We start from the raw sequence: 26,548 nt of genomic DNA, 5'->3' as shown, positions 1-26,548 counted from the left end.
GTATTTCAAGTTCCTATATTAACCCACTCGAAGAACAAATAACCTTCAGAAAAGTTTTTGTTTTTTTTACACGTCCATAAAAAAGGCATATTTCAGTAATAACACCATGCATATATACTCACGTGTCTATAACATTGAAGAAACTCAAGCAGTCTCCATATTATCCAAGAACAAGATTACAACCATTGTGATAAGAAAAAATAAAAATAAATAAATAAATAATACCTTTCCAACTTGACCTGTTATAACAGCATAGACAAACAAGGTTTCCATGTTACTGCAGTTTATTGTGAGGACAGGAGCTTGATTCTACTATTACATACATGTCTTAAGACTACTTTCAATAAGATCAAGCAACTCATGAAGAGCATGAAAGCATGCAAACACCAGGCCGATACGCCCAGGCTGGTGGAAGGCGAGCATATTTTTCCATTCCAGGCTGCTCATCATACGGCCGCTCCATTAATTTAAGGAGCCTCCTGACCTCTGTGTAATCACCTTGTTCAGCTGCATCAATGGCAGTCTGGCACAAGTAGTTTCGGAGAACATACTTGGGGTTTACTGAATTCATTTGGGCCTTCCTCTGCTCATCTGAGATCCCACTAGCAGCCAGCTGCAGAAGTAGAAAGGAGATCTTATGATACAACTGAAAACTGAAACTGCGTAAAACACATCACGCCTCATCTGATCTGTTTGTTCCATCAGATAGTTCATAAAAATAAAAACCAGGCAAGCACGCACACATGCACCAAAAGCATTGTATGACCATACCTGATTATGAATGCAAGGGAGGCACCTAACAACTATTTAGGGATATAAAAAAGAATCACATGGAACGTGCATGGCATAGTAGTGCCATGAAAGAGTAATAACTGCTTGCCACGGATCAAATGAATTTCCTCTAACTATTATAATGTCTAAGTTTAAAATTAAACTGTTCATTTATTTTAGTTTATTTAGGTGAAAAGGGTAGGACTTAAGCTCGAGACCCGCTGCCTTCTCCCCAACTTCATAAGAGTACCATTGTCTGAAACATTGTTGGTTGTAAGAATTATATACAAAACACAAGTGTGGATAGCTAAAAGTTTCCACAAAGCCATCAAGTGTGCTTTGTGCATAGGCACAAGAAAGAGAAGAAAAGGAAAATGGCTACATGCCATGATAGCAAAGGAAACAATTAACCATATGTAACCAGGGGCAAAAACAGTAACAAGTTTTGAAAACAAAAGAGGAAGCATAGTAAATATAGTAATCCACACCGAAGATATAATGCGTGTATATTTTACCTCATGCACATAGGATTGCACCCAGCTCATCCATGCCTCTTTACGCTCCTGTCCAATATCTAAAAGAACAGCCTTCAGGGGAACTAACAACTCATCTTCCGGAATTTTTGGGTCTGCTTTAACATTGGAAAGCAACCGGAAGAAATTTGTGTAATCAACTTTATCCACAGCCATATTATTAAGGAGTTTGCTGATCAATTGTTTATTGTACTTTGGAAGGCCAAGTTTTCTAGTCATCATAGCTTGATACTCATCCATGAATTTGTTTCCATATCTGTAACAAGTCATTGCAAATACCCTATAAGCAACTGCCATTGGCAAATATGCTTCCATTAAATCTAACAATTACAAAATACAAGTACCTTTCCATGGCATAATCTGCCTCCTTATCGCTAATCAACTTGGCAGTTGAAAGGGTAGCTGTGAACTGTGCAATATTCCATAAACCAATATCAGGCTGATTTGCAAAACAGTATCTTCTTCCTGGAAGATCCGTGGTGTTTGGAGTGAAACTAGGATCAAAGGCATCCAGGAATCCAAAGGGACCATAATCAATGGTGAGACCCAGTATACTCATGTTGTCAGTGTTCATTACTCCATGTGTAAAGCCAACCCCTTGCCAGCTTGCGATCATAGAAGCAGTCCGTTCAGCAATCTCCACTGTCCAAGCTGAAAAAGTTCACAAGATAAAGCAAAATGAGTAGAATACAATTGAGGACTCTGGAAGATGGTCCCGATTAAATATGGGACGACAAGGGTGCCCTAATCAATAAAAGTAAATTAATTCAATCTCAAGTATCATGGATTCAAAGTGCTTAAACCACAATGTAAAATAATTTTCATATTTAATCATTTCTGACTATAGGTTGAACTCTTCATGAAGCTCACACAGTACTTCCTTTACTTTGCAGTCTTCTTAGGCAAGCCACATACCACTATTACAATTCTTCTACATACCTAACTCTTACTATAATCTAATGGAAGCTCTATATTTACCTGCATACTTGTTTGAGGTCAGATCCACAACTGAATGATCTTCATCACCTGTACTAAAAGATAAGCTCTCGCTTTTATTCATGTTCTCAATATGAGGAAAATGATGTCTGATGGCATAATCTGCCAAAGCACGAACAATTTCAAGGTCCTCTTTCCCTCTAGAGGCATGTATTTGGTACGAACCAAACCGAAGAAAGGATGGTGCAACTCGGCAAACAATAGCACCAGGTTCTTCCTTTGCATTGCCACTGCAAAAAGAGGTGCAAAAACTTGTAATCAGCATTCACTGAAGAGCATCTCAAAGTCATCACGTGAATACATTGACCAAACAGTTGTCTTTCAATTCCAGGAGTTCCCAGTAACATGTTATAATTTCCATTTCCACCTACGTCAGTCAACTACAAAATGTTTAATGGAAGTGCAAAAGAGTTATATTTGCAACAAAAAAACCAAAAATATTTCCTAATTAATGAAAGGTAAATGAAGTTCAAGGCTACAGCATATTCCATTGTGACAAATACTAAATTCATTTTCAAAGTCTCTAAACCTCCAGTTCCTCCATGTGTCAAAAGGCAAACTTTCTAGTATCAGCATAAATCCCCAACAGAACATCATGTAGAAGCACTAGCACAAAGGAAATAAGTACTCTGTGAAGCTGAAAAAAAAGAAAGCATTCTGCTAGCAGAAAATTCAAAACCCTGACAACTTACTCGTAAAACATGTCACGGGTAACATATTTTCCTGTTGTCACGAGAGAAAGTGCACGAGTTGTCGGGATTCCTAGACAGTGCATTGCTTCACTGCAAAGAAATTCCCTAATGCTGCTACGCAAAACCGCAAGGCCATCTGCAAAACGGCTATACGGAGTCCTCCCGGAACCTTTAAGTTGCAGTTCCCACCTTTCAGACTTTGAATTTACAACCTCCCCAAGTGTTATTGCCCTACCATCACCCAGCTGACCTGCCCACATCCCAAATTGATGTCCTCCATAGCACTGAGCATATGGCAACCTGCAAGACAAATGTCAATATGTAAATAAATACATAGAAGCAAGATACTTGGTCAAGTCACAACATAAATCCAAAGTTACAAAACTTACGCTCCAACCAAAGGAGAAGCCCCTGAAAACAAAAGGGGAAAATCTGGCCTTTCAAATCTGCAAATCCCAGCGCAAAAAACTGTCATCGGTCATTCAGTCTCGTGAATATTGAAAATCAATGCCACACACATTCTCAGCTGTGCACGCATAGAACATGCCCATGAGAGTGGGAACCCGCAATATCCATCGCGGGCATATTCTAAAACACACTTAGGATCACACAAACGAACAAGCAAACTTGTAAACTATCAGTAGATATAAACTGATAAAGATGCAAAAACGATAAAATTTCATAACTAATTCAAATCCAATCCATCTTAAAAACCCACAATTTATATAGTTTTTTATCATTTTCTACACACAAAAGCGCATAAAAAAGTCACAAAAAAAATCAAAAACTCACTCTTTAGGATCCAAATCAAATAAATCAGCAACAGAATCAGACCAAGCAACAAGCTCAGGGTTCTCCACTTCAGCAGATGGTAACACTTTCGTATAGCAAGCATGCATCACCTACACCCACAACAAAAACAACAACCCACAATTTATTCCAATCCAGACAGCACAAAAAACCCATAAAAATCAAAACTTTTCAAAAAAAAATCAAAAAAGAAAGACTACCTGACGTGGAATTGTATCAGCCCTTGGATCCCCGGGCAATGCTCTAACAAAAGAATGGTCCCAATTGAGATCTTCAAGCTTCAATTTAGCCTTACTAACATCATCAGGACCTAAAGTTTGATTCTTTAAATCCTGCGTCACGGAGTCGAGTGACACAGTTGGTTCTGGTGAGGATGACTCCATGGAAACACTACTACCTCTACCTCTGCTAGAAGGGAAGGAGCTCGTGCTGACGTGGCGTGACAGGGAGGGTTTGAAGAGGTGAGCAGGAGGTGATAGAGGGCAGAATTGGGATTTGACGAAAGGGGGAGGGTAGAAAGGGAATTTGATAGGGAGGAAGGGACGGAGGAGGGAGAGTGAAGAGGAGGAATGAGAAAGCAGTGGTGGCATTGTTGAATATGGTTGCCTTTGACTGATATATTCAAGCGGTTTGGGTTTTGTTTGGGAAGTGTGTAAAAGCTTCTGCCTTCGGATTATGTGTTGTCTTTTTTATGGTTATATTTTTATATAAATTATCAAATTTTTATCATGAAAATCACGCTAAAAATATGCTGTTTTGATATCTTTTAAATTGTTTTGAGAAGAAGAAAAATCCTTGAATTTAGTTGTTCGAATCTCATCCTAATAAGTTGTTTGAATCTCATCCTAATTTAATTGAGTTAGCCAGATTTAAACGGAACAATCTTTAAATCAGATGAAAATAAAATTTAATATATTTAATATTTATTTAAAAATATATTAAAATAATCTTTTTTATTTTCAATATTAACACATTAAAACTATTAAAAAACACTGTTTTTATTGTATACAGTCATATTGTTCTCGTTCAATAAATTGATTTCTTTCTTGCAGACATTCATTTAATTTGTGAACCCTAGTTTAAGTGAATTAACACTTCATTAGAAGGAATGCGAGCTAAATTATTCTATCTATGAAGTCATAAGATGGCGTATCAGTGGGGTAAGATGACAAAGAATTGCCACTATTTAAGCATTCAATTATAGAGGATTCATCCTTATAATAAAACTCATCCTTATCTAAGAATCATTCAACAAAACTCAAATCTAATCATGATTGATAATAAAATTTGTGTTTAAAATATTAAAATAATATTATTTTTAAAAAATTTTATAAATTCTAACCGTATAATAAACTAATTTATCATGTTAAATTAGATCGACTTGATTTGAGTGCCGCTCAACTTCTTTTAATACTAACTATTAATATACATAATTTTTTCAAAAACAAAAATAACATATGATTACTAAATTTATTTTTGAAATTTTTAATTACTAAATTCACAATCAACTTTCAATTAGAGTTTTTAAGCAAAGAATTTCTAGTTTAATCTTTTTTGAAATTATTAATCATCACACTAATTGTTGTTGAAACATGCTAGTCCATGTAAAAAAATATTTATAAATAAACTTTTTATACTAGATTCTTACTCAAATTAATATATTAACTCACAAATCTTTCCATATATTTATATAAAAATTCTATATTTAATTAAAGAGTGTTAATATCAATATTTAATATTAATCGTTTTGTTTATTTGGTCTTAACTTTTTTTAATCAAGGAAATATGATATCTCAACTCTAGATTAAATGAAACACAATGGATATCAATCCTTTTCAATTTCTAATATCAAGGAAAAAAAACCCTAAATCAAATTAATTTTTTCTCTAATTTCTTAAAAGAAAAAACCTTTGTCAAAAACAAAAAAGAAATAAGAAATAAAAAACAGCCAATAGCCGGAACTCAAACTCAACAATTAACTGCAGACAAAAGAAAAAAAAAATCCCTTTCAAGTCCGCGTTCCGCAATTCACTATCTTGAAACCCTAATCTGCTCTCCAAAATCACTCCCACCAACAATTACCTCTCAAGTTTCCCACCATTCTACGCGTCTTTCTCAAAACGCCGTTGAGTTTCTTTTTCGAAGCTCTCCGGGTCGTTTTCCGGTTCAATTTCGAGGAATTGGACGGTAAATTATTAGGGTTTCATTTTACGCCACAAGGATAGGTTAAAGTTCGAAACTTTCTAAAAGGGTTTTATTTAAAACCTCTTTTTTATTTTAATCGAGTTTTAGTTTCTTTGAAGTATTTAGGGTTTGGTGAAATTTCAATGGACATTGGGGATTGAATGGTAGCGGTGAGTTTATGAAATATTTGATCTTTTTGTATTTTGGTTTAGTTTTCTTGAATTTTGCTTAAATTCCTTGTTCATCAAGTTTTTAGCTGGTGTTTTGGTTGAATTAGGTCTTTTGTTTTGCTGAATTTAGTTTATTTCCTTGTTTATGAAGTTATTTAGTTGGTTTTTGAAGTAAAAAAAGGAACTAAGGAGGTTGTGTAATTTAGTTTTTTAATTGCTTATAGGGTTAGAGGACTAATTATGTGAACTAGGGCTACTTTTTTTTCCAACGAATTTGGCTTAAATTTGTTGTTTTCTGAAGCAGCACTAAGCATTTGTGATCTCTGAAGTGTGCTTCTTAATTTGTTAATTAAGAAATTTTCTTTTTCATTTGTTAGTCAGGTTGTCTGTAGCTTGAATTTGTGAAGAAGTCGGTTGGTTTGTTACAGTGGTTGAGTTTTTTTTCGTGATTAAAAGGCTGAAAGTGACAAGCTTGAATTTTTAGGAGTTGAAATGGATTACGAGCTTTCTGATAGCAGCGGTGAGTTAGTTTAAAGTTCGTTGGTATTTGTAATTTTTTTGTGTTCTCCATGTCTTAATTTCTTGAATTGTAACCTTTGGAATTGTTACATTTTACTATACTGTAAAGAGTTAATGCAGTGTGTTCCTTATCTTTAAAATTGTAGGAACTGATGATGACCTTCCACCTACACATCGAAATAGATTCCAAAGTGGGGCGCGAACTGCTGGGAATGGAAGATCTGCAGTTGGTGGTGCTGCTTCACAGCCAAGGTTGCATAGTGACATGGAAACTCAAATCCACAACATTGAACAAGAAGCATACACTTCAGTCCTGCGTGCCTTTAAAGCCCAGTCAGATGCTATTACTTGGGTATTATACTTGTTCATTTCATATACATTAGATTTATGCTATATCATTGGATGTTAAACAAGTTTTTGATGCCCTTCCTATGAATGTTCTCCCCCAGGAAAAGGAAAGTCTAATTACAGAACTCAGAAAAGAACTAAGAGTTTCAGATGAGGAGCACAGGGAGCTCCTAGCCAGGGTTAACGCTGATGATATGATTCGGAGGATAAGGTTTAGTTTTTTCATGAAATATCTGCTGAGAAGATTCTTAGAAGATCTAATTTCCAGCCAGTTTTTCTAACAAGTGTTATCACTTACGATTCCAGGGAATGGAGAAAGGCGAACGGGATCCAACCTAGCATGCCAAGCACTGCCCAGCCTTCTCACGATCCTATACCTAGTCCTACTGTTTCAGGATCACGCAAGAAGCAGAAAACCTCACAGTCAGTCGCATCATTGTCCATGGTTGTACCTTCTCCTGTATTGCATCCATCTATGCAACCATCTACATCAGCCCTGAGACATGGCCCTCCACCTGGATCTGGGAACAAGAAGCCCAAATCAGTAAGTTGAATAAGTGTGAGCAAAATGATGAGGATTTATACTTAACTGGTTTGTCCTCAACTTTTTGGTTAATGAGGCTGTCTGCTGCATCCTCAATGAAGTCCATGCAGCAGCGTTCTACAGGTTTGTCCAGCAGGGCTCAAGCTGCTAATCGTGGTTCTTCAGGTGTCTTCGCAACCAATGATTTAATTGGAAAGAAAGTTTGGACTCGATGGCCAGAGGATAACCACTTCTATGAAGCTGTTATAACTGACTACAATCCAGTTGAGGTACAGTCTACTCTTGGCTATGTAACAGTCTGCCTATCACTGGGTTTCCTTTAACATAATCATTTTTCACAAATTGACAGGGTCGGCATGCTTTGGTTTATGATATTAATACTGGGGATGAAACATGGGAATGGGTCAATCTCAAAGAGGTAAGTGTTGCTGTGATCCTGGGAGCTGATAATGTGATATAGTTTATTTTACATCCAGTTATCTTAATTCTGGCCTGCAATTTTTACCATGTACATTCTGAATCTTGCGTGTAGTTTGTAAAATACTGATAGAATAGATCTCCCTTTTTTTTGGTTGTGGGGGTTTGACAATTCTCTGTTCTGTATTACATAATAGTTTGGGGTAAAGTGGGATTGCTACTTGGTCTTCTGAAAGATTTGAATGCTGCTCCTGCTTGCCTGTTCTCTTTTTGTAGCATTTCCAAATACGATAGTAGAATTTTATCAAAAGAAGAATGACTTGTATATAAGAAATTGGCAGCTGGTTACTTGTTTAAAAACTTATCATCCCTGCTGGCTCAACCATTGGAATATGAAGATTTGATTTGAAATGGTTTTCTTTTCTGTTGGATTTATGCGCTATTGATAAGTTCAAGCTAACCTTTTTTTCCTTATGCGTGTGCTTTGCTTGTTCATGGAGAATGTAATGTTAACCAAGTCCTTTGCTCCTCTCATCTTATTCCAGGCTAACAGCAGTGTCAAGGGTTCAATTAGTGATGCATTCAATGTGGCATGGCAGATTACAAATAGTGCTTAGTCTTTTGAACATTGTCCTCCCTTGTTTAGTCTGCCATCAATTTTCTTCATGTGTTTCCATCACACTTCATCTTTGGAATGTGTCCTTTTCAGAGTCAAATGAGTTTCTAGTTTTAGCTGCTACTGATCTGTATGTGATAATGGCAGATATCTCCTGAAGATATTAGGTGGGAGGGTGAGGAACCAGGACTTTTCCGTAGAGGTGGCCGGCCTGGACCAGGCCGTGGGAATAAGAAAGCCATTGCACGTGGTGGTGCAGTTGTCACTGCAGGAAGAGGTAGAGGAACCACAAAGGGTCAGTCCAAAAAAGATTTCCCTTTAATCCAGAATGGCATTGGGAAGAAGGCTATGGGTGATATTGAGATACTTCACACAAATACTCTAATCAAGGAGGTAAGTTGGATATTGAAACATGCTCTACGTTGAAATAAAGGAACTTCTTTTCCCTAATTTGGCCAATTTGAACAGGTAGAAAAAGTTTTTGGTGCTAGCCATCCTGATCCTTTGGAAATTGAGAAAGCAAAGAAAGCTCTGGAAGTAAGTACCACGCCCCTCGTTTTACTTTAATATCTTTTGTTACTGCATTTATATCTTCCCTTCCATGCAGGAACAAGAACAAGCCCTGGTCAACGCCATTGCAAGGCTTGAAGAAGCATCAGATGGTGAGAGTGGTAATAACTAATTACACATAACATGTTCATATCTCCCCTGCTATCTGTTGTATCATCTAATTGTAGCTTTTGGGTATTCAGACCAGCCTGTAATAGTTGTATACTGCTGTTCCCCGAATTACTAGTTTTTTTATCAATCCAGTGAGATGCAAGTAAATCTCAAATGTTTATCTGAAAGCTATGCAAACATTTCATTGCATGTCTTAAATTATCAAGCATGACCACTTGTGACTTCATTTTCATGCTAAGTATCAGTGGGATGTGATTGTTTACAGGCTAATCATTTTGGTACATGTGTAGCCCTGGTCTTAGTCCTCCATCGAAGTGGATTATTTTCACCAGAAAACCATACATTATTGATAATGAAAAGAATAAAATCTTCTTTTTCTTGACATCAAAGCAGATGAGGGGGAACATCCATTTCCCCGTGTTCAATCAATGGACCAAGATCGGGGATGGAGAAAACGGTCATATGATGAGATTGTTGGTGAAGGTAGAGGAATTGAAGGTTCAGATGGCAACAAAATGGCAAGAAATGGCAGAATTGTTTCAAGTGATCAGCATGATGAGAACTATGACATGTGATTATTAGGCTTATTGTCAACCAGTGACCCTGACTTGTATTATAGCTTCCTCAAATTTTATGGCCAGCCAAGAGCATGACAATCCCTGGGCTTATATATTAGCTAGGGAAGACAGTAGCTTTGATTTCAGTGTAACTTTAGTTTCATTGAAGTAGGAAAATGTTGATGTAAATTATTTTCAGAGTGATATCTGACCATGTAAAAATGGCTAAATGGCTTTGAATCTCTTATCGTTTTTGCAATAGCAATGTGGTAATAGCTTGGACGTTACTCTCACTGAATTGTTAGTTGACTCTGATGGCATAGAATATGTAAACCATTTGCCAAATCCTGCAAATTAAACAAAGATAATCAGCATGTACAACAATAGGGTTCCTACAGGGGGGCAATCTGACCCAGCACACCTCATAAACTGACATGGCATCTAATATTTCCTATAATGATGAGATAAACGGAAGGATAAGGTTCACCATCTGGTTATCAAATTCAGGGCCTTCCATTTGGAAATGGCTTGCTCCTTCAATTAGATGTGTTTCAACGCGTCCTACAGCAGAACTCAGCTTGTTCTGCAGCTGCTTTACACTGGTAAACCCATCTCTAGTTCCCATAACAAAAAGTTTTGGCTTTGGAGAGTTCAGGACTGCCTTGTGGTGTCTTCCAAAAAGGATGGAGGCGAACATGCCAAAGGGGTACCCTATACTTACATAGCCAACCGCTTCTCTAATCTCATCGACTGCAGAACCTGCAATTGGTGCACCTGTACCAGGGGAAAACATAATCCAAAGATTAGTTTCACGCAAGAAACGGTGGAATTTCATATTGCTATGGCAGTTTATTTCGTGATTTTAAAATGATCACAATCATAGTAAAGCAGCTGCATCAATTCATTGCAATCATGTTAATTTACCAAATATACAACAATGACTTGAATGCAGCAACAGAACAGCCTAACAAAAAATATTTCAGAGAAAACTTGCTAAAGTTGACAGACTAAGAAATGAAAAACACAAGTTTGAAAGCTCTCCCGGCCTGGAGATCAAAACAAAACTGCAGGGAGTATATAATTATTTGATCAAATTCAATCAAAAGTATAACAGAACAGAGAAATTTCCATTACCTAGACCTTCTATCATATGAGGCACACCAATATTCCTAGATATTCAGCTCTTTTTTTTTACATTTTTAATAAGAAATGGAAATTACATTTGATGGCCTATGCCAGCCTAAATTATGGACAAATCCAAAATTCAGAAACATCACACCTGGAAGTTTTAGTTTCCTTCACAAAACTCTCATATTTGCAGCATTAACTCATCCTATCAACTAAAATCCACCAAAAGATGCCCACATCAACACAAACAGGATAGAAGAACCAGAGAAGAGGTTGACAAAGTCATAGAAAGCAGATCATCAAATCCCAATTCATGGACAAAATAAACAAAACAGGCTATAGTTAGCCTAATTCTATCAACAAGCACAATTATCACCAAAAATTGAAACTGAATACCATCAATATGCTCAAACTCAGTCCTCAATTCAATCAAACATCCAAATTAGCATATTCAACCATGCTGCAAATCACTTGTACAAATTGATTTGATCCATCAAATCCTTCCCTTCCTTGACAGCAAAATCATGATGCATCTTCTCAGATGTGCTGATGACCATTGACTGTTTTCCCTTTCATTCATTTTTCTTTCTTTGTGATAAGAAATTATGAATAACCACCATATCAGTAGAGTCCTACAACTATCACAGATTCACAATTCACAAACCAACACTCAGTTCACAGATCCAATAATCATCATCCCCATCAAGCATCCTAATTAATTCCCACAAAGCATTAAACTTTCTTCACCTAAAATCACAGACAATTCACAAATCATATCACATCAAACCAAATAAAGCACATACCTGCAGAAGAACCCACCAACAAAATCCTATCAGAAGACAGATTCTCACAGACCCATTTGCAAACAGCAATAACATCCTTGATTTCAGAAAAACCAGTAAGAGAAGCCCTCCCAGTAGACTTACCAGCACCTCTCATATCAAAGGTCACAGCTTTATAACCTTTTTCAGCTAACCCAGCAGCAATTCCTTTTAAAAGTGCTTGACAACCACCCAAGATTGAAAATGGATGTACAAGAACAATCACCAAGTTGTCTTTTACATCTCCTTCCTCTATTGGCTTGAACAGCCTTGTATGCAGCTTGGCTCCATCACTTGTCTCTACTTTGGTGGACTCAACTGTATAGTTTGACATGTTTCAGAGAAAGAAAGAGAGAGAGAGGAAATCAGAAACGGGGTGGCTTTGATGAATGAGAAAGAGAGAAAGATTGAAGCTTTTTCCAACTTGATTGGACAACAGTAAGAGGAGTGAAGGTGTTATTTTTTTTTTTTTTTAGGTGGAATTGAGAGAAGTTATTGCACTGGTTCTTGGTAAGCCAAGCGTTGTTTCATTTCAATTTTCTCCAATTAAAGGAACAAATCAACACTGATTCATCTTGTATATTCTTTATTAACTTAGAAATACCCTCTGATGAGTTCGAGGAGATGCTCGGAGTATAATATCATTTAAAATGTCATAGCATCTGCAATTACTTATTTTTCTATCCATTCTAATTTCTCTGAGGTAAACTTATGTTTTTACTCTACATTCGAATCTTGTGTGCTTTATTTTTTCTATATTCATGTGAATTTCGTAACATGAAGCTAGATGCAATGGCTGTTTCATGTGTAAAAATAACTTCAAATATGTGACAGCTATGAATTGCTATAATGATTTATTTATTTTTCATCCATATTTTTTTTTTCAATTAGACCTTTATAGAGTCATAGACACAAATTTATTGAGCAAATGAAAGATTATAAAATAGAGCATCAAAATGAAAAAAATATGGAGAAAAGGAATGGTTGTTTCAAACTTGAGACAAAAAATTTATTTTGATCCTTGAACTTTTTAAATTATAGCATCCAGCCCTTTGATATTTTAAAAATTTAATTTCAACCCAATTATTTTTTTATTTTATGATTTGAGAGGTGAAAGAGAAAATATTCGTATTCTAATGATAACGAGAGAGTCTATTAATACTAACTTCAACTATGAAAAATAGTGATATTTGTGTGTATAAATACCATTAGATGAAGTATTTTTTGTCATTCAACCTGAGATGATGGATTTGAGCTCATAATTTTTTTTTATTTCGAGTTTAATATTCAAAAATCTCAAAAATAAGTATAATTTACGTAGATGAAGAAGAATCTCAAAAATCGTTCTCAATAAGACTCTCAAGCCTCTTTCAACCAAAATTGTGATTTTGGGCAACCTTAAGAGCTAGCAAAGCGTATATAACAAGAGATTACTAAAGTTGAATGCAGTTATTTCAATGCATAATTGAACTTAGAGAGCATATATATATATATATATATATATATATATATATATATATATATATAAAAGGGGGGCTTGAAGAAATTTCTTGGATGTTGACATTCACCTGTTTTTTTTAAAACAATGAAGCAACAACCATCCGTTCTAATATTGTGGGTTGGACTTTATTTAAGGTGTGTTATACAATCAGTATGATATTCAATGGTTAGAGAGTTGTGAGAAATAGTTGCAAGTATTCTACAAATAATGTAATGTAATTTCAAGAGCTAAATTTTAATAGTTAAATAAGTTTTTTTTTCTTTTTACTTTTTTAAATTTGAGATCGATATTCAAAAAATTTATCATTTTTATTATTCAAAAAATTTATCATTTTGATTGCATTATTTTCATACAAGAAACTCATTTTGAAATATTATTTTAAAATTAGATTAACAAGTCGATTTAAAAAAAAAATCAAAACTACATAATTTTTATTATTTATAAAGAAAATTAAGGATAACTTTTCCGATTCATAACTATTTTTTTATTATTATTAATATGGAGTTTGAGCATTAATAGTTGATGTTTAAACTTGATCTAACCCGCCCGCCCGCCCCCCCCCCCCCCCCCCCCCCCCCCCCCCCCTCCCCTCTCGGTGGTCCTAATTGAAAATTTCGCTACCCATGAGACCAACTTTTGTGATCTATACCTCTACAAAATTGACTCATAACCATAGGTATCAAGTTGGGTAAATAAAGTAGGTTATGGAGTCCACCCAAGTTTATTTTAAAATAATACTATTTTAGATAAACAAAAATAATATTGTTATTATTTTAAACAAAAATTAAAAATTATTTTCATTAACTTGATATAATCTCACTCGGCTTTTAAAATAGATGGAAAACAAACCCACCTCAAATTATTTTCAAGATCTTCAAGTTACCAGAAGAACTTGCCTGATCACATTTAATATCTATGCTCGTAACTCTTATCACGTCGTCAGCACAAACCTTCGAATACACTAGCATGATGGGCAAGTGTATGTCTCGGAGATGTTTTCTCCCTTCAATGCTTTCATGAAATTTAATTCAGGCAGGTTAGTTTCGTACTTCATAAACCATAATGAAACAAGCAAAGAAAAAAAATATAAAAAAAACCCTATGATTCATGTTTTCCCAAAACATGCTGTGTATATTCACTGGCCAGCAACTACAAACCATTCTAAGAGATCAAAAGACAAATCTGATTTCCTCCTGTCCAGTCACTCTACACTGACCAGACAAAAATCCAAAAATCTCCCTAAAATAATTTACATTATACAACCACCACTAGGATCACCACCTCTTTGACCTCTTTTTTACTCTTCCGCCACCCCCAACCCCTACCTCGGAATCCTCATTATCTCTCCCCCTCTTCCCCGTCCCACTGCCTGACTCCATTTGCTTCTTCGGCGGCCTTCCTCTTTTTATGTTTCTACTATCTTCTCCCGGTCCTCTTCCTCTCGAACTCCTTGTTACCCTCTTAGCTATCCCATCTGCCTCCCTTCCTCTCCTCTTTTTATCATCCTTTCTACCATCTTTACTTTCATCCTCCTCCGAGGAGGAGGAGTCCTCCTCCGTCACTCGACTTGGAGAATTTTGCTTCATCCTTTTCAAGAAGCTCGCTGCTCCTTGCTTCTTCCTCCCTGTGTGTTCTTTCCTATCCACCTTAATCTCCAACGCATCATGTGAACTTAATTCATTACCACCATATTGATGCTTTATCTCTCCATTCTTGTTGCTTGTCTTTGAGTTTCTACGACCCGAGACCGACCTCTCTTTTGTTGTTTTCTTCTTTAAACCCTTCTCCTCAATCCTATCAATTGAAACTTCAACCTTCTTCTCATTTACCTTATGTTTTCCTTCCATCTCTTTATCACCTTTTTTACCAGCACCTCCAGATATTGCTTTCATGGAACTGTGTTTGCAACAGGCTACCAAGGTAGATGAAGAAGATTTGTTCGGTCTTGAAAGCGCAGCAGAATGTTGTTCAGTTGCAGGCTTGGCATCCACAGGTTGAGGTTTTGGTTTCCGAAGCTTCTCCTTCACTTCCTTCAAAACAACAGCTCGAAGTTCATTCGCGGCAAGATTTTCCGGTGAGTTTTTTCTAAAGAAAACAATTGCATTGTTTAATAAAATCAGGAGATCCTTGAAGAACTTTTGGAAGCAATTGGAGTAAACCCCTTTATTCAGCCTAGATTGAATCATTTGAAGATCCATGTGCTGCCGAACCATCTTTCTGTACCTTTCAGATTCCTGTAAAACAGTAGAATTGTTAAAAGGAACATCCGATTCTAACTAGAAATATCATAATGAATTTTTTTAAAAAAATTCCTTTTCTTTCAAAAGTCCCTCCTGATCAACGTGCTAGGTCACTACCAGTCACTGTTAAGCCATTTCACACCTAACAAAAGATGCTGGATATTCCAAGGAAAACATGGCATCAATTTTGCAGGAATATTTGCGACTTTCACATCGGTTTTACTTTATTTTCAACTTTTTCAAAAATATTTCGTCAGCCACAATCTCATTTACTTTACTTTGGCACCGTTTGCAAAAATATTTTTGAAACAAAATGATTTTTATATTTTTTTATTGTTTTAATATATTAATGTTAAAAATAAATTTTGAAAAAAAAATTTAAAACATTTCTAAAATAAAAAATATTTGAATACCAAAAACATAGTACCGTATGGACCCAGCTGAGTGAACTCAAAGGCCAACCACAATTGGAACTAGTGTCAAGGGATGGCCATTTGGTCCAACCAGTGGATATCAATTTTGACCTGCTCCAAAGAAAACCCAGTTTTTATTCCGACCCAACTAATTAAATAATATATTTTTATATTGACACTTTTAAATTATTAAATAATTGTATTTATGAGTTTATTATACATAGAAAATATTATAAAAAATCAGAAACCCAGCTGGACCTAGTGCCCGACCACAATACCCAGACTGGTCTAAAAAGGGTACGGGGAAACGGAAGAGACATAAGCTGAACTGACATGACCCATCATCATTACTTGTTTCCCTCTTTATGGCTTGGGATTGTTGTTCAAAAATAAGCCCAAATACCCTAACACAGATGTAGTTGCTGGCCCGAAACCAACCATTTTACTACGAAAGCAACTAAAACTAAGAAGGAAGGGTGGTGCAATGAGGTCATAATCCAATTAGCCGTCAAAAAGGTCTATATTCCTACCGTGCAAGGCAGGTTATTATACAAAATGACAGTGATGTAGCATTATGTATTTCTAATATATTCAGACTTTATGTGGATAGTTTGAATATCTATTATTTATTATTAACATAAAATTATTATTTTTTAATTTAATATATATATAGCATAATATTAAGATTAATTGCTTCCCTGTTTGCAAAAAAAATATATATATATCCTTCAAACATGTTTAAATAAAATATTTAGCTTATATTTTGGTTGGGTAGTTTGGAATTGTATTCAAAATGATGTTTTAAAAATTTTGAATTTTTTTTAAAAATTAATTTTTTTTAATGTTTTTAGATTGTTTTAATATATTTATATTAAAAATAATTTTTAAATTTTTATATATTAAAAAAAAACATTTTAAACAATAATTACTATCACATAGACAAATACCCTATCTCGTTATACAATGTGACTCTACACGTGCAATTGTTCTTTTCTTTCCAAAACAGAATAAATCTTCTAATCTATAAACGGGGAAAGCAAAACAAAGGACACCAAACATTCCGACCTTAAAAAAAAAGGGGGGGGGGGGGGGGGGATGGCTTTCAATTCACTTGAGCCAGCTGTTGAATGAGCCGCTTATGTTAAATAAAAACTCAATAAGATATATAAACCAACAACAAAAGCAATTATCTTTAATTGTACTCCAAAAATCATCAAGGTTATTTTCAAAACTCTTCAAATATATAAGATTATATTTTAAATTTTAAAAAACTATAATTAATAACTATTCACTCGTTCAATCTTACTTTGAACCCACCCACCAAGACCAAGATGCATTGCATCCACGCCATGTAACTAGATCTATATATCTAATGCATGGCACCAAAAAATACCAAACGAGGATGCCCATGCATTGCGTTGCAAGATAACATCCTCCTCCATGCGATAATTACCAAATCATCCTCACATGAATATATGGTCTCCTTGCTACGGCAACCTCGATCTCAACATAGTAAAGTTGCTAGCTGTAATTCTTTTTTTTAAAAAAAATAATAATTAACGTTTTGCCTAATTGTTAGCGTGGACCGTCCTACCACCCTAAATTATGCATATTCTAATTAAGATGAAATCTTCACTAACAAGTTCTTACTTGACTTTGATACCCTTAACGTTCACAGAATTAAGACATTAATTATATTAAACTTTTTATAATATGATCATATTGATTTTTGAGATTGATGGAAAATTTATGGTATTCAAACTAAAAATACCGGATGCTATGCGAGATTGACAAAAAAGAAAATATATATATATATATATTCCCTTTTTTCCGTTAATTTTTTTTTTTGTTTCTCTTTATAACTATACCTTTTGTAAGTGTTTGGTTATTACGTTTAAATACTATAAAATTTCTCGAGATTATGAAAGCTATAACATCAATAATTTTCTTTGTTTTCTTCTCTCCTATCTTTTTTTCTCATTATATTTTTTGTATTTAAAAAATAAAATAAAGGGTGATTAAAGAAGGATGATCAGAAAATTACCTGGCTTCGGAGCCGCTTTTCAAAGACTGAGCCAAGCCGATGAGACCGAATAATCCCAAGAAGTTTAAGCCATGGTTCAGATTTGACGGCAGGCACATTTTTCCTGGCGGGAGAAACCTCACCATCACCTCCCTCTCTCTCCTCCTCTCCACTGCTACTCCCTTCTTCACTACTACGACGTCGTTTCTTCTTCCTCATCGTCAAACTCACTGAACTTTGTACGTCACTATTATTATTATTATTAATGATCTGTTTAATATTATCCTTTTCTTTGTCTTCCCGCTTGGACTCACCTACAGACTCACCTAACTCGTTCGAGTCAGGACCGAGGCCACTCTCCCGACTCAATCTCTCAATTTTCATTTCCTTTTTCGGTTTTTTATCGTCGTCATCTTCTAACTTGCCGTTATGTGACCATTCCCGCTCGGGTTCCGGGTCGGATCCTAACCGAGACGGATCCGGATCCTCCCTAATCACATCCGGTTCGGGTTTTAGCTCTGTGTTCGCGTTCTGTTCTTTCTCCGTTTCCGCCTCGGCTTTCTGTGGCTGTTGACTCGTCGAATTGGATTCATTAAACGATCGTTCATCACCATCGCCAGACTCTCCGCCGTCGGACTTACCGGCAACAATCTCCGGCGAAGGCTTAGCCAGATCTGATGATTTTTCCATCTCCTTCAAGCTCCTCTCCCTATCCTCTTCTAACCTCTTCACTTTCATTTCAAGCGACCTGTCAATCAAAAACGAAAACAAAACTCATCAGATCTCAAAACGAAGCTGAAAACAGACCTTTCAAAGACAAAAATGAGGCGTGTTTTTCTGTTATTTACACGATAGACGCATCACGTCGATGCACTTCACGCCGAAGCTCATCGACGCGAAGTTTCCGGAGCTCATCAACTAACGAAGCGGTGTCGTTTCGAAGACTAGTAAAGCCGTAACGTCGTTTGAGGTCGTTGAACTTGTCAATACAGTTTTGAGAAGTGAGGGAGGAGAAAGTAGATGTCCTGTTCGATAGTTCCATAGCTATAGAGTCCCAAGAATCGCTTCCATGGCGGTTCACGGCGCACGCTAGCAGTAACTCCTCTAACGTGGTCCATGGTGAAGGTGGTGAAGGCTGTTGCTGTTGCTGTTGCTGTTGCTTAGCCATGAATGAAGAGAAATGGTGAAGAAGAAGAACGATTCATTTCATGGTGTTAAAGATTATTTGAAATTAGGGTTTTTGTGTTCTGATTGATTTGATTTGAAATATATACAGTTTGATTTGTCAATGGACGACGACGATGATGACGATTCGATTTTATTTTATTTTGTTAGATTTTGCTCTTGTTTTCGCGGGTTTGGGTTTGGCTCTTTTTCATGGGCTTTTTTTGAGTATTTTTTAGTTTTGATTCATGTAAGCTCGTATTGTAACAGAATTTTGGGTTTGGTAAAGTTTTGTTTTAGTCCCTGAAGATGTAAAAGTGTTCGGCTTTGGATCCTATAGGTTAGATGTTTCACCTATCAATCCTCTTTCTGTTCTTTGAACAAAATTCTTGATGTCGACCATGTCAGGTTTTGAATCGGGTTTTTCTGGGTCTAATTCACCAAAAACCCAATCAAACTAACTAGGTTTTATCAAGGCAATGTTTTTTTTTATTCAACTTTAAATTCAACCCGAATTAGAAATCATGTTTTTCTAGGTCTAATTCACTAAAAACCCAATCAAATTAGTTACGTTTTATTAAAGCAATAATTTTTCTAATTCAACTTTAAACTTGACCTAAATAAAATATTAGGTTGCAATTTTTTCTAACCAATTTATCAGGTTTAACAAATATGCTATCAATATAGATAGATTGATCGATGTTATACTTTTGTTGTTATAATTTAAAATTTCTTAATGATATCTTAATAGTTTTCTAGGTCTAGAAAAGAATCCTAAATAGCTTGAAGAGGGCAGCCTAAGATTGTCTATATTGTTCACTTTCACCGATACAAGTTATTTTCTTGTAAAGCATGTCAAGCATTATTTGTTTAACTACCAAAAAATTGCTAAATGTTGGCAAAATAGTTTTTTTGATGTTTATGCATGATGTTCGTTAACATTTTAACTCATAACAGAATTGTCGATGGATTCATGTTATGGGTTAGCTTATCGTTAGGGTTTTGAAGTTCGTCAATAACTTTATCATTTTGCTAATCAATAAAAAAGAGTGTGAAAATATTTATATTAAGTATTGGAATTTGTATACTCCTGCATTTTATTTTGTGTGCTGGCAAGTAAAAGAGATAAAAGTGAACAAAGAGAGACAAGGGGAAAAAAAAAAAGGCTAGTTGTTTTGACCTGACCCAAACAACTAGGTGTAGTTGGGTGTGTTAGTCGTTGATATTATCCCAAACAACTAAAATTATTTTTTTTATTGGCACATTCCATCATACAATAGAGAAAATGACTCAATCTTTCATTCTTTAGACCACCTACTCGTATATTACACAAAAAAAGAATGCCCACTATATATATATAACATCCTTAATTTTAATATTTACATTCAGATTTATCTATTTGTATTCTATTAGTAAAAATTAAGAATTTTTTTTTCAAATTATCGACCTTCATACTCTCAATCATTAATGTCAATTCCCAATTTTTATTTTTAATCCAATCATTTTGGATCACGACTCGTTCAAAACTAACCATACTTTTCAATTCACTACATACCCAAATATACATTTGAACAACCATATAACATAACTATTGAAAGATAATTAAAATATGAACAACACATATGCATTTAAAAGGAATTCAATATATATAAACATCTACTACTATTTTCAACTACTCGACACATTACACTAGTATCCATATTAATATACATTCAAATAACAACTTAACTAACAATTCTTTTAATTATTACAATTTACCAAAATAATAGTATTTAATTTACATGTTCTAAACACTATTCTAAATACATGCCTATTAATATAAATCTATAAATTTACAATATTACAATGGTTCACCATATTTAACTAGATGATCCAAATCCAACTCCCTACTTAGTCTTGCCTAACTTGTGATAACTCTGTATTTATATAATTACAATATAAAATTTAATTACGATCTCACCTATGAACTTATTATTCAGTATTATTCTTAAAACTACTTTTAACACAAACAATACAAAACAATTCTTTAAATTATCAATTGCATTCCCTTATATACTTCATAACTTCGACAATTTATTTAATCACCATATTTCAGCTATCTTCTTTTCGATACCAATTAATCTGACAATCCTACTGATTGTCTACAATTTGACAATCCCCTCACAAATACCAATAAATCCAACAATCTTTTTTATTGTCCATAATCCAGCAATCCCCTCATTAATACCAATTAATTTGATAGTTCTTCTAATTGTCCATAATCTAGTAATCCCCTCACAGATGCCAATTAATTTGAAATCATTTATATTGTCCACAATCTAACAATCCCCTTACAGATGTCAATTAATACAACAATCCTTCCGATTGTCTATAATTTGAAAACCCCCTCACGGATACCAATTAATATGACATCCTTCTGATTATCTATAATTCGACAACCCCCTCATAGATGCCAATTAATCAGACAATTTTGATTGTCCATAATCCGGCAATCCCCTTATGGATGCTAATTAATCTGACAATCTTTTTGATTGTCCACAACCTGGCAATCCCTTCATGGATGTCAATTAATTCGACAATCCTTATGATTGTCACCAATTCAATAATTCATCTAACCGCCAATAATTCAGTAACCATTTTTTGTTACCAATAATTCATAACATCATTTTTCCATTGATTTTAATTTTCACTACTAAATACACAACTATTAACAAAGTAATTGAAACAAAGCAATGTAATAAATTCCAAAATTTTCAAGTAAAGTGAGAGTCATCTATCTGGTGTCTGTGCTTATGCAATTCTCCTCAATTGTTAGACAGATCCTGCATCCTCTCCTATATCAACATGTATTCAGCATCACACACTATTCAAACACCATTGAAATTCAAATTCCAACCTTCTCTACAAAATTCATCATACTTAACAACCAAATATGTCAACACATTTAATGGCCCATGTATCAATTTCTTTTTCATTAACACCAACTATACTTTTACTTTAATCATGATCATTAACATTAACAATAACTACTTCCACCACTACTAACATCAATCTTAACTCATTATCACCACTAACCTTAATAATTTTCATTTCATACTTACAAAAACCCTATAATTTCCATAGAGATTCCCAATAAAATCAAATCACAATATTTCAATTATCTCATTTCAATAAGGCATGAGGAACTCCTCCATTCCCTAACATAAGGGTTTGCTAACTTCTAACATAATACAACTAAGTTTCCAATTTTCTTTCAAGTATGGCTAGCACTAATTTTATCAAAATAAACAATTTTGTTTTCCTCCAATTTTCAATCGAATTCATAACAACCTATATCCCATCTCTACTTATCCCAAAGCATAATAACGACTTATAGCTTTCATGATATACTTTATTATACCTATAACAAGTTTACTAACAATTGCATGATAGCTAAATTTGTTAAACCTATATCTTTCCATCCATCATCCGTGTATCAATATCTTCCACACACACAATTCAATCAAATTTGAATACAACTTCATCATCCCTTCATTTTTTTCCTAACATAGCCGACCACACATATCACAAATAAACCCCCATTTGTTTTTTTTATTTCTTCATAATTTTAAGTTGTTTCTACACACCTCCACACCAATTTCTTCAAACACGTTCAATTTCACAAAACCTTTATTTTTTTTCCACAATAAACCCTTACTAAAAATACATAAACTCAATTATAACTTGTGTCACACCCGAACATCGCGATGACCAATAAAAAAATAATTCTAAATTGAAAAAAGAACAGATATCTGACATCCTGTTCTTTGAGGAAAAATGTCTAGTTCAAGGAGTTGCTATCTAGTATTATGGTCACTAGAAACCTTAACTGGTCAACAGAGATTCTCATGGTACGAGATTGGTTACGTGAAAAGGAAAGTTATTATCACCCCTTAAGCATCCTACCTTAGGCAAGCTGCATTGCTGGTTTTGTTTAAAATTACTAAAGGTTTGTTTTTGTTATGTTCTCATGGTTTTCCTATAATATTCCTGACTTTGACGTCAGTGAATATTCGCCAACGAATATTTGCAACTCTAGCGTTAGTAAATATTGTATAACCCAAAAAGTGTGATATTTCTGACTTTGACGCCAGTGAATAAATCTATAAAATTTGGATTAAAAGAAAAAAAAAATATTTTTTATTATTTTTTTGGGTTGGATCTAGCCCAGCCCGTGCAGGCTGGGCTGGACCTAGCCGGTCCATCGCGATGACCAATAAAAAAATAATTCTAAATTGAAAAAAGAACAGATATCTGACATCCTGTTCTTTGAGGAAAAATGTCTAGTTCAAGGAGTTGCTATCTAGTATTATGGTCACTAGAAACCTTAACTGGTCAACAGAGATTCTCATGGTACGAGATTGGTTACGTGAAAAGGAAAGTTATTATCACCCCTTAAGCATCCTACCTTAGGCAAGCTGCATTGCTGGTTTTGTTTAAAATTACTAAAGGTTTGTTTTTGTTATGTTCTCATGGTTTTCCTATAATATTCCTGACTTTGACGTCAGTGAATATTCGCCAACGAATATTTGCAACTCTAGCGTTAGTAAATATTGTATAACCCAAAAAGTGTGATATTTCTGACTTTGACGCCAGTGAATAAATCTATAAAATTTGGATTAAAAGAAAAAAAAATATTTTTTATTATTTTTTTGGGTTGGATCTAGCCCAGCCCGTGCAGGCTGGGCTGGACCTAGCCGGTCCACCAGTCCAGCCTGGTCACTGGCCTAAGCCAGTGACCCGGCCGAGGATCACGCACGCCTGCTGTAACCAAATGAATTATAATCCACTGCTAAAGTAGCAAGTGAATTATAATTCATGGCTACAGTAGAAATGAAGGAAACGAAGAACTTACATACCTGGAGACGAAGCCGACTGCGCTGGTGCACTATCTGATCGAACGCTCTCTCCTCTGTGTCTTACTTTCCTCTTCGTCTTATCTTGTTCTTTGTCTCTTTGTCCTCCATCTCTCTACTGGTTCGGTTGGGTTTTGCTGACGCGGAGGAGGATGCTACTCTGGACGGTGGATGGTTGCTGAAGGCTACGACTAATGAGAGAGTTGCTGCTCCATCTGTGTTTGCTCATGGTGCAGTATAGAGAAGGTCGATCGCTCATTGGAGGTGCAACTTGCTGCTGTTCCACGGCCGGTGCAGGACAAGTAGATGGCGCAAGATCGAAGAAGTCCCTGCTGTTGTCAACATGAACTAGCTTTGCTGCCGTATTTCTCATAAAAGGGAGCCAGCCGTGAGGGACAGGGATGATGTTGTTGCTGTGGAGCAGAGAAGAAGTCCCTGTTGGACTGGGGGGAAAGAGGAGACGAAGTACTCTCCTGCAACACCGGACGAAAGCCTATATGGTGGCTTTTGGAGGTTGAAAGGGGGTGGCGGCAGAAAGCAGAAAGTGGAATACCCCCCCTTTTCGTGTTCTTCTTTTTTTCTAGGTTTTTCTTGTAATGGCATCCTCTGGTTTCTTCCTTTGCTTTCTGGGTTTTTCTCTGTTTTTGGGTTTTTGGTTTTTCTCCCCTGTTCTCTCCTGTTTGTTCTCCCCTTCCTGTTTTCTGTTTTTTTTTCTTCTGGATTTGCCTCCCCTTGTTCTGGCCTATTGCTGGCCTTTTTATAAGGCCAGAACAAATGGTTGTTCCCCAGTACGTCTCTTCTTTCCTGGGAGGAGGATAAGTCTGGGGGTGTTAGTCTTTTGCTGGGACTTCGACGCGAGATTAGATCCTTATCTCCCCGGGATTGTGATCTTCATGAAGATAGGGATTGATCTTTGTGTTTTGGTAGGACTAGGATGCCGGCATTTCAATTTCTTTCCATTCTTTGCAAGCGGGTTTGCAGCGTCAGAGGAGGAAGAAGAAGAAGAACAGTGCATGTTTGAAACGGCGTCGTTTTGGTCCTTGAAATGCCCATTTTCAATTTGGGCCTTGAAGTTTTGAAATTTTGAATTCAAGACCCTGATCTTTTAATTTCAAGATTGACCTTTTTAAAATTAAATTAAAAACAAGTGGTAAAAATTAAGTTATAACAACTTGCATAACTCCATATAATCTTTGTTGAAGTGAGTACAAAACGCCTTTTCAGATGATTTTGTGAGCCTTAAATGCTTTTCAAATGAATTTCCAATAATTCCTCTCCTTCCTTCCCATTTGGCCGAACCTCCTTCTTCCTTTTCTTACTTCCTCTCACTTATTTTCCTTTAATTTGGTATTTAAAACACTTACAGTGTGTTTGAGAATGAGGTTGTAAGTGTTGTGTTTGGAAACACGTAAATCGTGTTTTTAAAAAATTTAAAATATTTTTTTTATTTAAAATAAATTTTTTTTATATTTTCAAATCATTTTGACGTGCTAATATTAAAAATAATTTTTAAAAAATAAAAAAACTTTATTTTAATATATTTTTAAACGAAAAACATTTTGATTTGTCATACTATTATAGTCTTAATCCTCACATACTCTCAAGATTTTCCCTTAGATTTCTTGTTTTCCTGAGGATTCTAAGACTTTTTCTAGAATTTTCTCCAGGTTTCTCTCTTTCTTTCCTTTTCTTATTATAGCCGTCATGCTATAAATATATTCCAAACAATTTGGTTAATTCCTTTTATGTCCCACCTTTAAACCTTTCATGTTCCCAGGCAAATTTTTAACTAATCATGAGACTTGTTTCCGTTGAATTGAAACCACGGCATATCTAATTTCATTATACTAAATTTCACCATAATTCTTTCATTATTTATTTATTCCATCTAGTTTTAATTTATGTTTCCGTGTTTTTTATTTTTCAACTATTTTTCACAATTCATTTTTTTAAAACCTATACATAAACATTTTATTTTAATTTCTCATTTATCACCATCCCTATGAGTTAAATATTCCTTTTACACACTTAGCATAACATTCCCATCATTAATTTTATAAGTTTTTTTTCCAGGGATTTACAATATACATACACCCTTACTACCATACTTACAATCACCATAAATATAAAAGATAATCTAAAAGGAAATATCAAATATCAACTCTTAAGTTTAAGATTTTTTAGTAGCCCTTGTGTGCTTCCTATACACCACGACCTTCACTTGTTTCATCTCAACATTCATTGGTCGCAACCTCAACAAAACAACATTAAAAAAACAAAATCAAAACCAAAAATGAAACATTATCAACAGTTCATTCATAACGTATCCCACTTACATGCACCATGAACAATCAAGATTTATATAACCCTGAGAGTTGTAGCTCAACTAGTGAGGCTCTAAGTTTGCTCCCTAGAGGTAACCAATTCAAGTCCCACAAATCTCAGGGTCACTGGAGGCTTACATGGTCGTTAATTTCAGAGCTCATAAGATTAGTCGAGCTATACGCAAGCTAGCCTGGACACCC

General features: G+C 35.1%; 4 protein-coding genes across 17 annotated transcripts; 1 reads left to right on the top strand and 3 right to left on the bottom strand.

The window, feature by feature from the left end:
• Positions 1-113: 113 nt before the first annotated feature.
• LOC7455771 (uncharacterized) lies at positions 114-4,463 on the bottom strand. Its single transcript, XM_024590806.2, has 8 exons — positions 4,003-4,463; positions 3,785-3,894; positions 3,382-3,438; positions 2,993-3,292; positions 2,283-2,530; positions 1,649-1,955; positions 1,287-1,560; positions 114-613 (listed from the first exon to the last, which is right to left on the bottom strand). Exons 1-8 carry the CDS (start codon positions 4,390-4,392, stop codon positions 359-361), a joined length of 1,941 nt encoding a protein of 646 aa, XP_024446574.1. The 5' UTR covers positions 4,393-4,463; the 3' UTR covers positions 114-358.
• Positions 4,464-5,769: 1,306 nt separating this feature from the next.
• On the top strand, positions 5,770-10,131 carry LOC7483280 (protein EMSY-LIKE 3). 13 transcript variants are annotated; one of them, XM_024582564.2, is made up of 11 exons: positions 5,771-5,989; positions 6,538-6,676; positions 6,822-7,027; positions 7,125-7,234; positions 7,330-7,567; positions 7,669-7,836; positions 7,917-7,985; positions 8,748-8,993; positions 9,069-9,137; positions 9,208-9,271; positions 9,672-10,131. In XM_024582564.2, exons 2-11 carry the CDS (start codon positions 6,649-6,651, stop codon positions 9,854-9,856), a joined length of 1,383 nt encoding a protein of 460 aa, XP_024438332.1. In that variant the 5' UTR covers positions 5,771-5,989; positions 6,538-6,648; the 3' UTR covers positions 9,857-10,131. The 13 variants fall into 13 exon arrangements, with proteins under 13 accessions (XP_052312879.1, XP_024438332.1, XP_024438324.1 ...); XM_024582556.2 differs by having other exon boundaries at positions 6,534-6,676; XM_052456904.1 differs by having other exon boundaries at positions 5,771-6,027.
• A 29-nt stretch (positions 10,132-10,160) lies between these two features.
• LOC7483279 (uncharacterized) lies at positions 10,161-12,429 on the bottom strand. Of its 2 annotated transcripts, none has more exons than XM_024582620.2 (2): positions 11,893-12,429; positions 10,161-10,612 (listed from the first exon to the last, which is right to left on the bottom strand). In XM_024582620.2, the coding sequence occupies exons 1-2, from the start codon at positions 12,119-12,121 to the stop codon at positions 10,290-10,292; spliced, it is 552 nt and encodes a 183-aa protein (XP_024438388.1). In that variant the 5' UTR covers positions 12,122-12,429; the 3' UTR covers positions 10,161-10,289. The 2 variants fall into 2 exon arrangements, with proteins under 2 accessions (XP_024438388.1, XP_002297666.1); XM_002297630.4 differs by having other exon boundaries at positions 11,770-12,418.
• A 1,944-nt stretch (positions 12,430-14,373) lies between these two features.
• LOC7483276 (uncharacterized) lies at positions 14,374-19,357 on the bottom strand. The gene is made up of 3 exons (XM_002297627.4): positions 18,813-19,357; positions 17,986-18,712; positions 14,374-15,522 (listed from the first exon to the last, which is right to left on the bottom strand). The coding sequence occupies exons 1-3, from the start codon at positions 19,130-19,132 to the stop codon at positions 14,563-14,565; spliced, it is 2,007 nt and encodes a 668-aa protein (XP_002297663.4). The 5' UTR covers positions 19,133-19,357; the 3' UTR covers positions 14,374-14,562.
• Between the last annotated feature and the right edge of the window lie 7,191 nt (positions 19,358-26,548).

The sequence above is a fragment of the Populus trichocarpa genome, chromosome 1, assembly GCF_000002775.5.
Source record: "Populus trichocarpa isolate Nisqually-1 chromosome 1, P.trichocarpa_v4.1, whole genome shotgun sequence".
In the NCBI taxonomy this organism is placed as follows: Eukaryota; Viridiplantae; Streptophyta; class Magnoliopsida; order Malpighiales; family Salicaceae; genus Populus; species Populus trichocarpa.
This window is presented reverse-complemented; position numbering and strand designations above follow the sequence as displayed.

Excerpts from the sequence above, each read along its gene's own strand:
- LOC7455771 (XM_024590806.2), bottom strand. The coding sequence starts at position 4,392 with ATGCCACCACTGCTTTCTCATTCCTCCTCTTCACTCTCCCTCCTCCGT. Across the intron at positions 3,439-3,784 it reads TTTGATTTGGATCCTAAAGA|ATTTGAAAGGCCAGATTTTC; the intron begins GTGAGTTTTTGA and ends TGGGATTTGCAG. Across the intron at positions 614-1,286 it reads TGCAATCCTATGTGCATGAG|CTGGCTGCTAGTGGGATCTC; the intron begins GTAAAATATACA and ends CTACTTCTGCAG.
- LOC7483280 (XM_024582564.2), top strand. The coding sequence starts at position 6,649 with ATGGATTACGAGCTTTCTGATAGCAGCG. Across the intron at positions 7,235-7,329 it reads GATATGATTCGGAGGATAAG|GGAATGGAGAAAGGCGAACG; the intron begins GTTTAGTTTTTT and ends TTACGATTCCAG. Across the intron at positions 8,994-9,068 it reads CAAATACTCTAATCAAGGAG|GTAGAAAAAGTTTTTGGTGC; the intron begins GTAAGTTGGATA and ends CAATTTGAACAG.
- LOC7483279 (XM_002297630.4), bottom strand. The coding sequence starts at position 12,121 with ATGTCAAACTATACAGTTGAGTCCACCAAAGTAGAGACAAGTGATGGA. Across the intron at positions 10,613-11,769 it reads GTTGGTGGGTTCTTCTGCAG|GTGCACCAATTGCAGGTTCT; the intron begins GTATGTGCTTTA and ends CCCCTGGTACAG.
- LOC7483276 (XM_002297627.4), bottom strand. The coding sequence starts at position 19,132 with ATGGCTAAGCAACAGCAACAGCAACAGCAACAGCCTTCACCACCTTCA. Across the intron at positions 18,713-18,812 it reads CGACGTGATGCGTCTATCGT|GTCGCTTGAAATGAAAGTGA; the intron begins GTAAATAACAGA and ends TTTGATTGACAG. Across the intron at positions 15,523-17,985 it reads AAAAGCGGCTCCGAAGCCAG|GAATCTGAAAGGTACAGAAA; the intron begins GTAATTTTCTGA and ends ACTGTTTTACAG.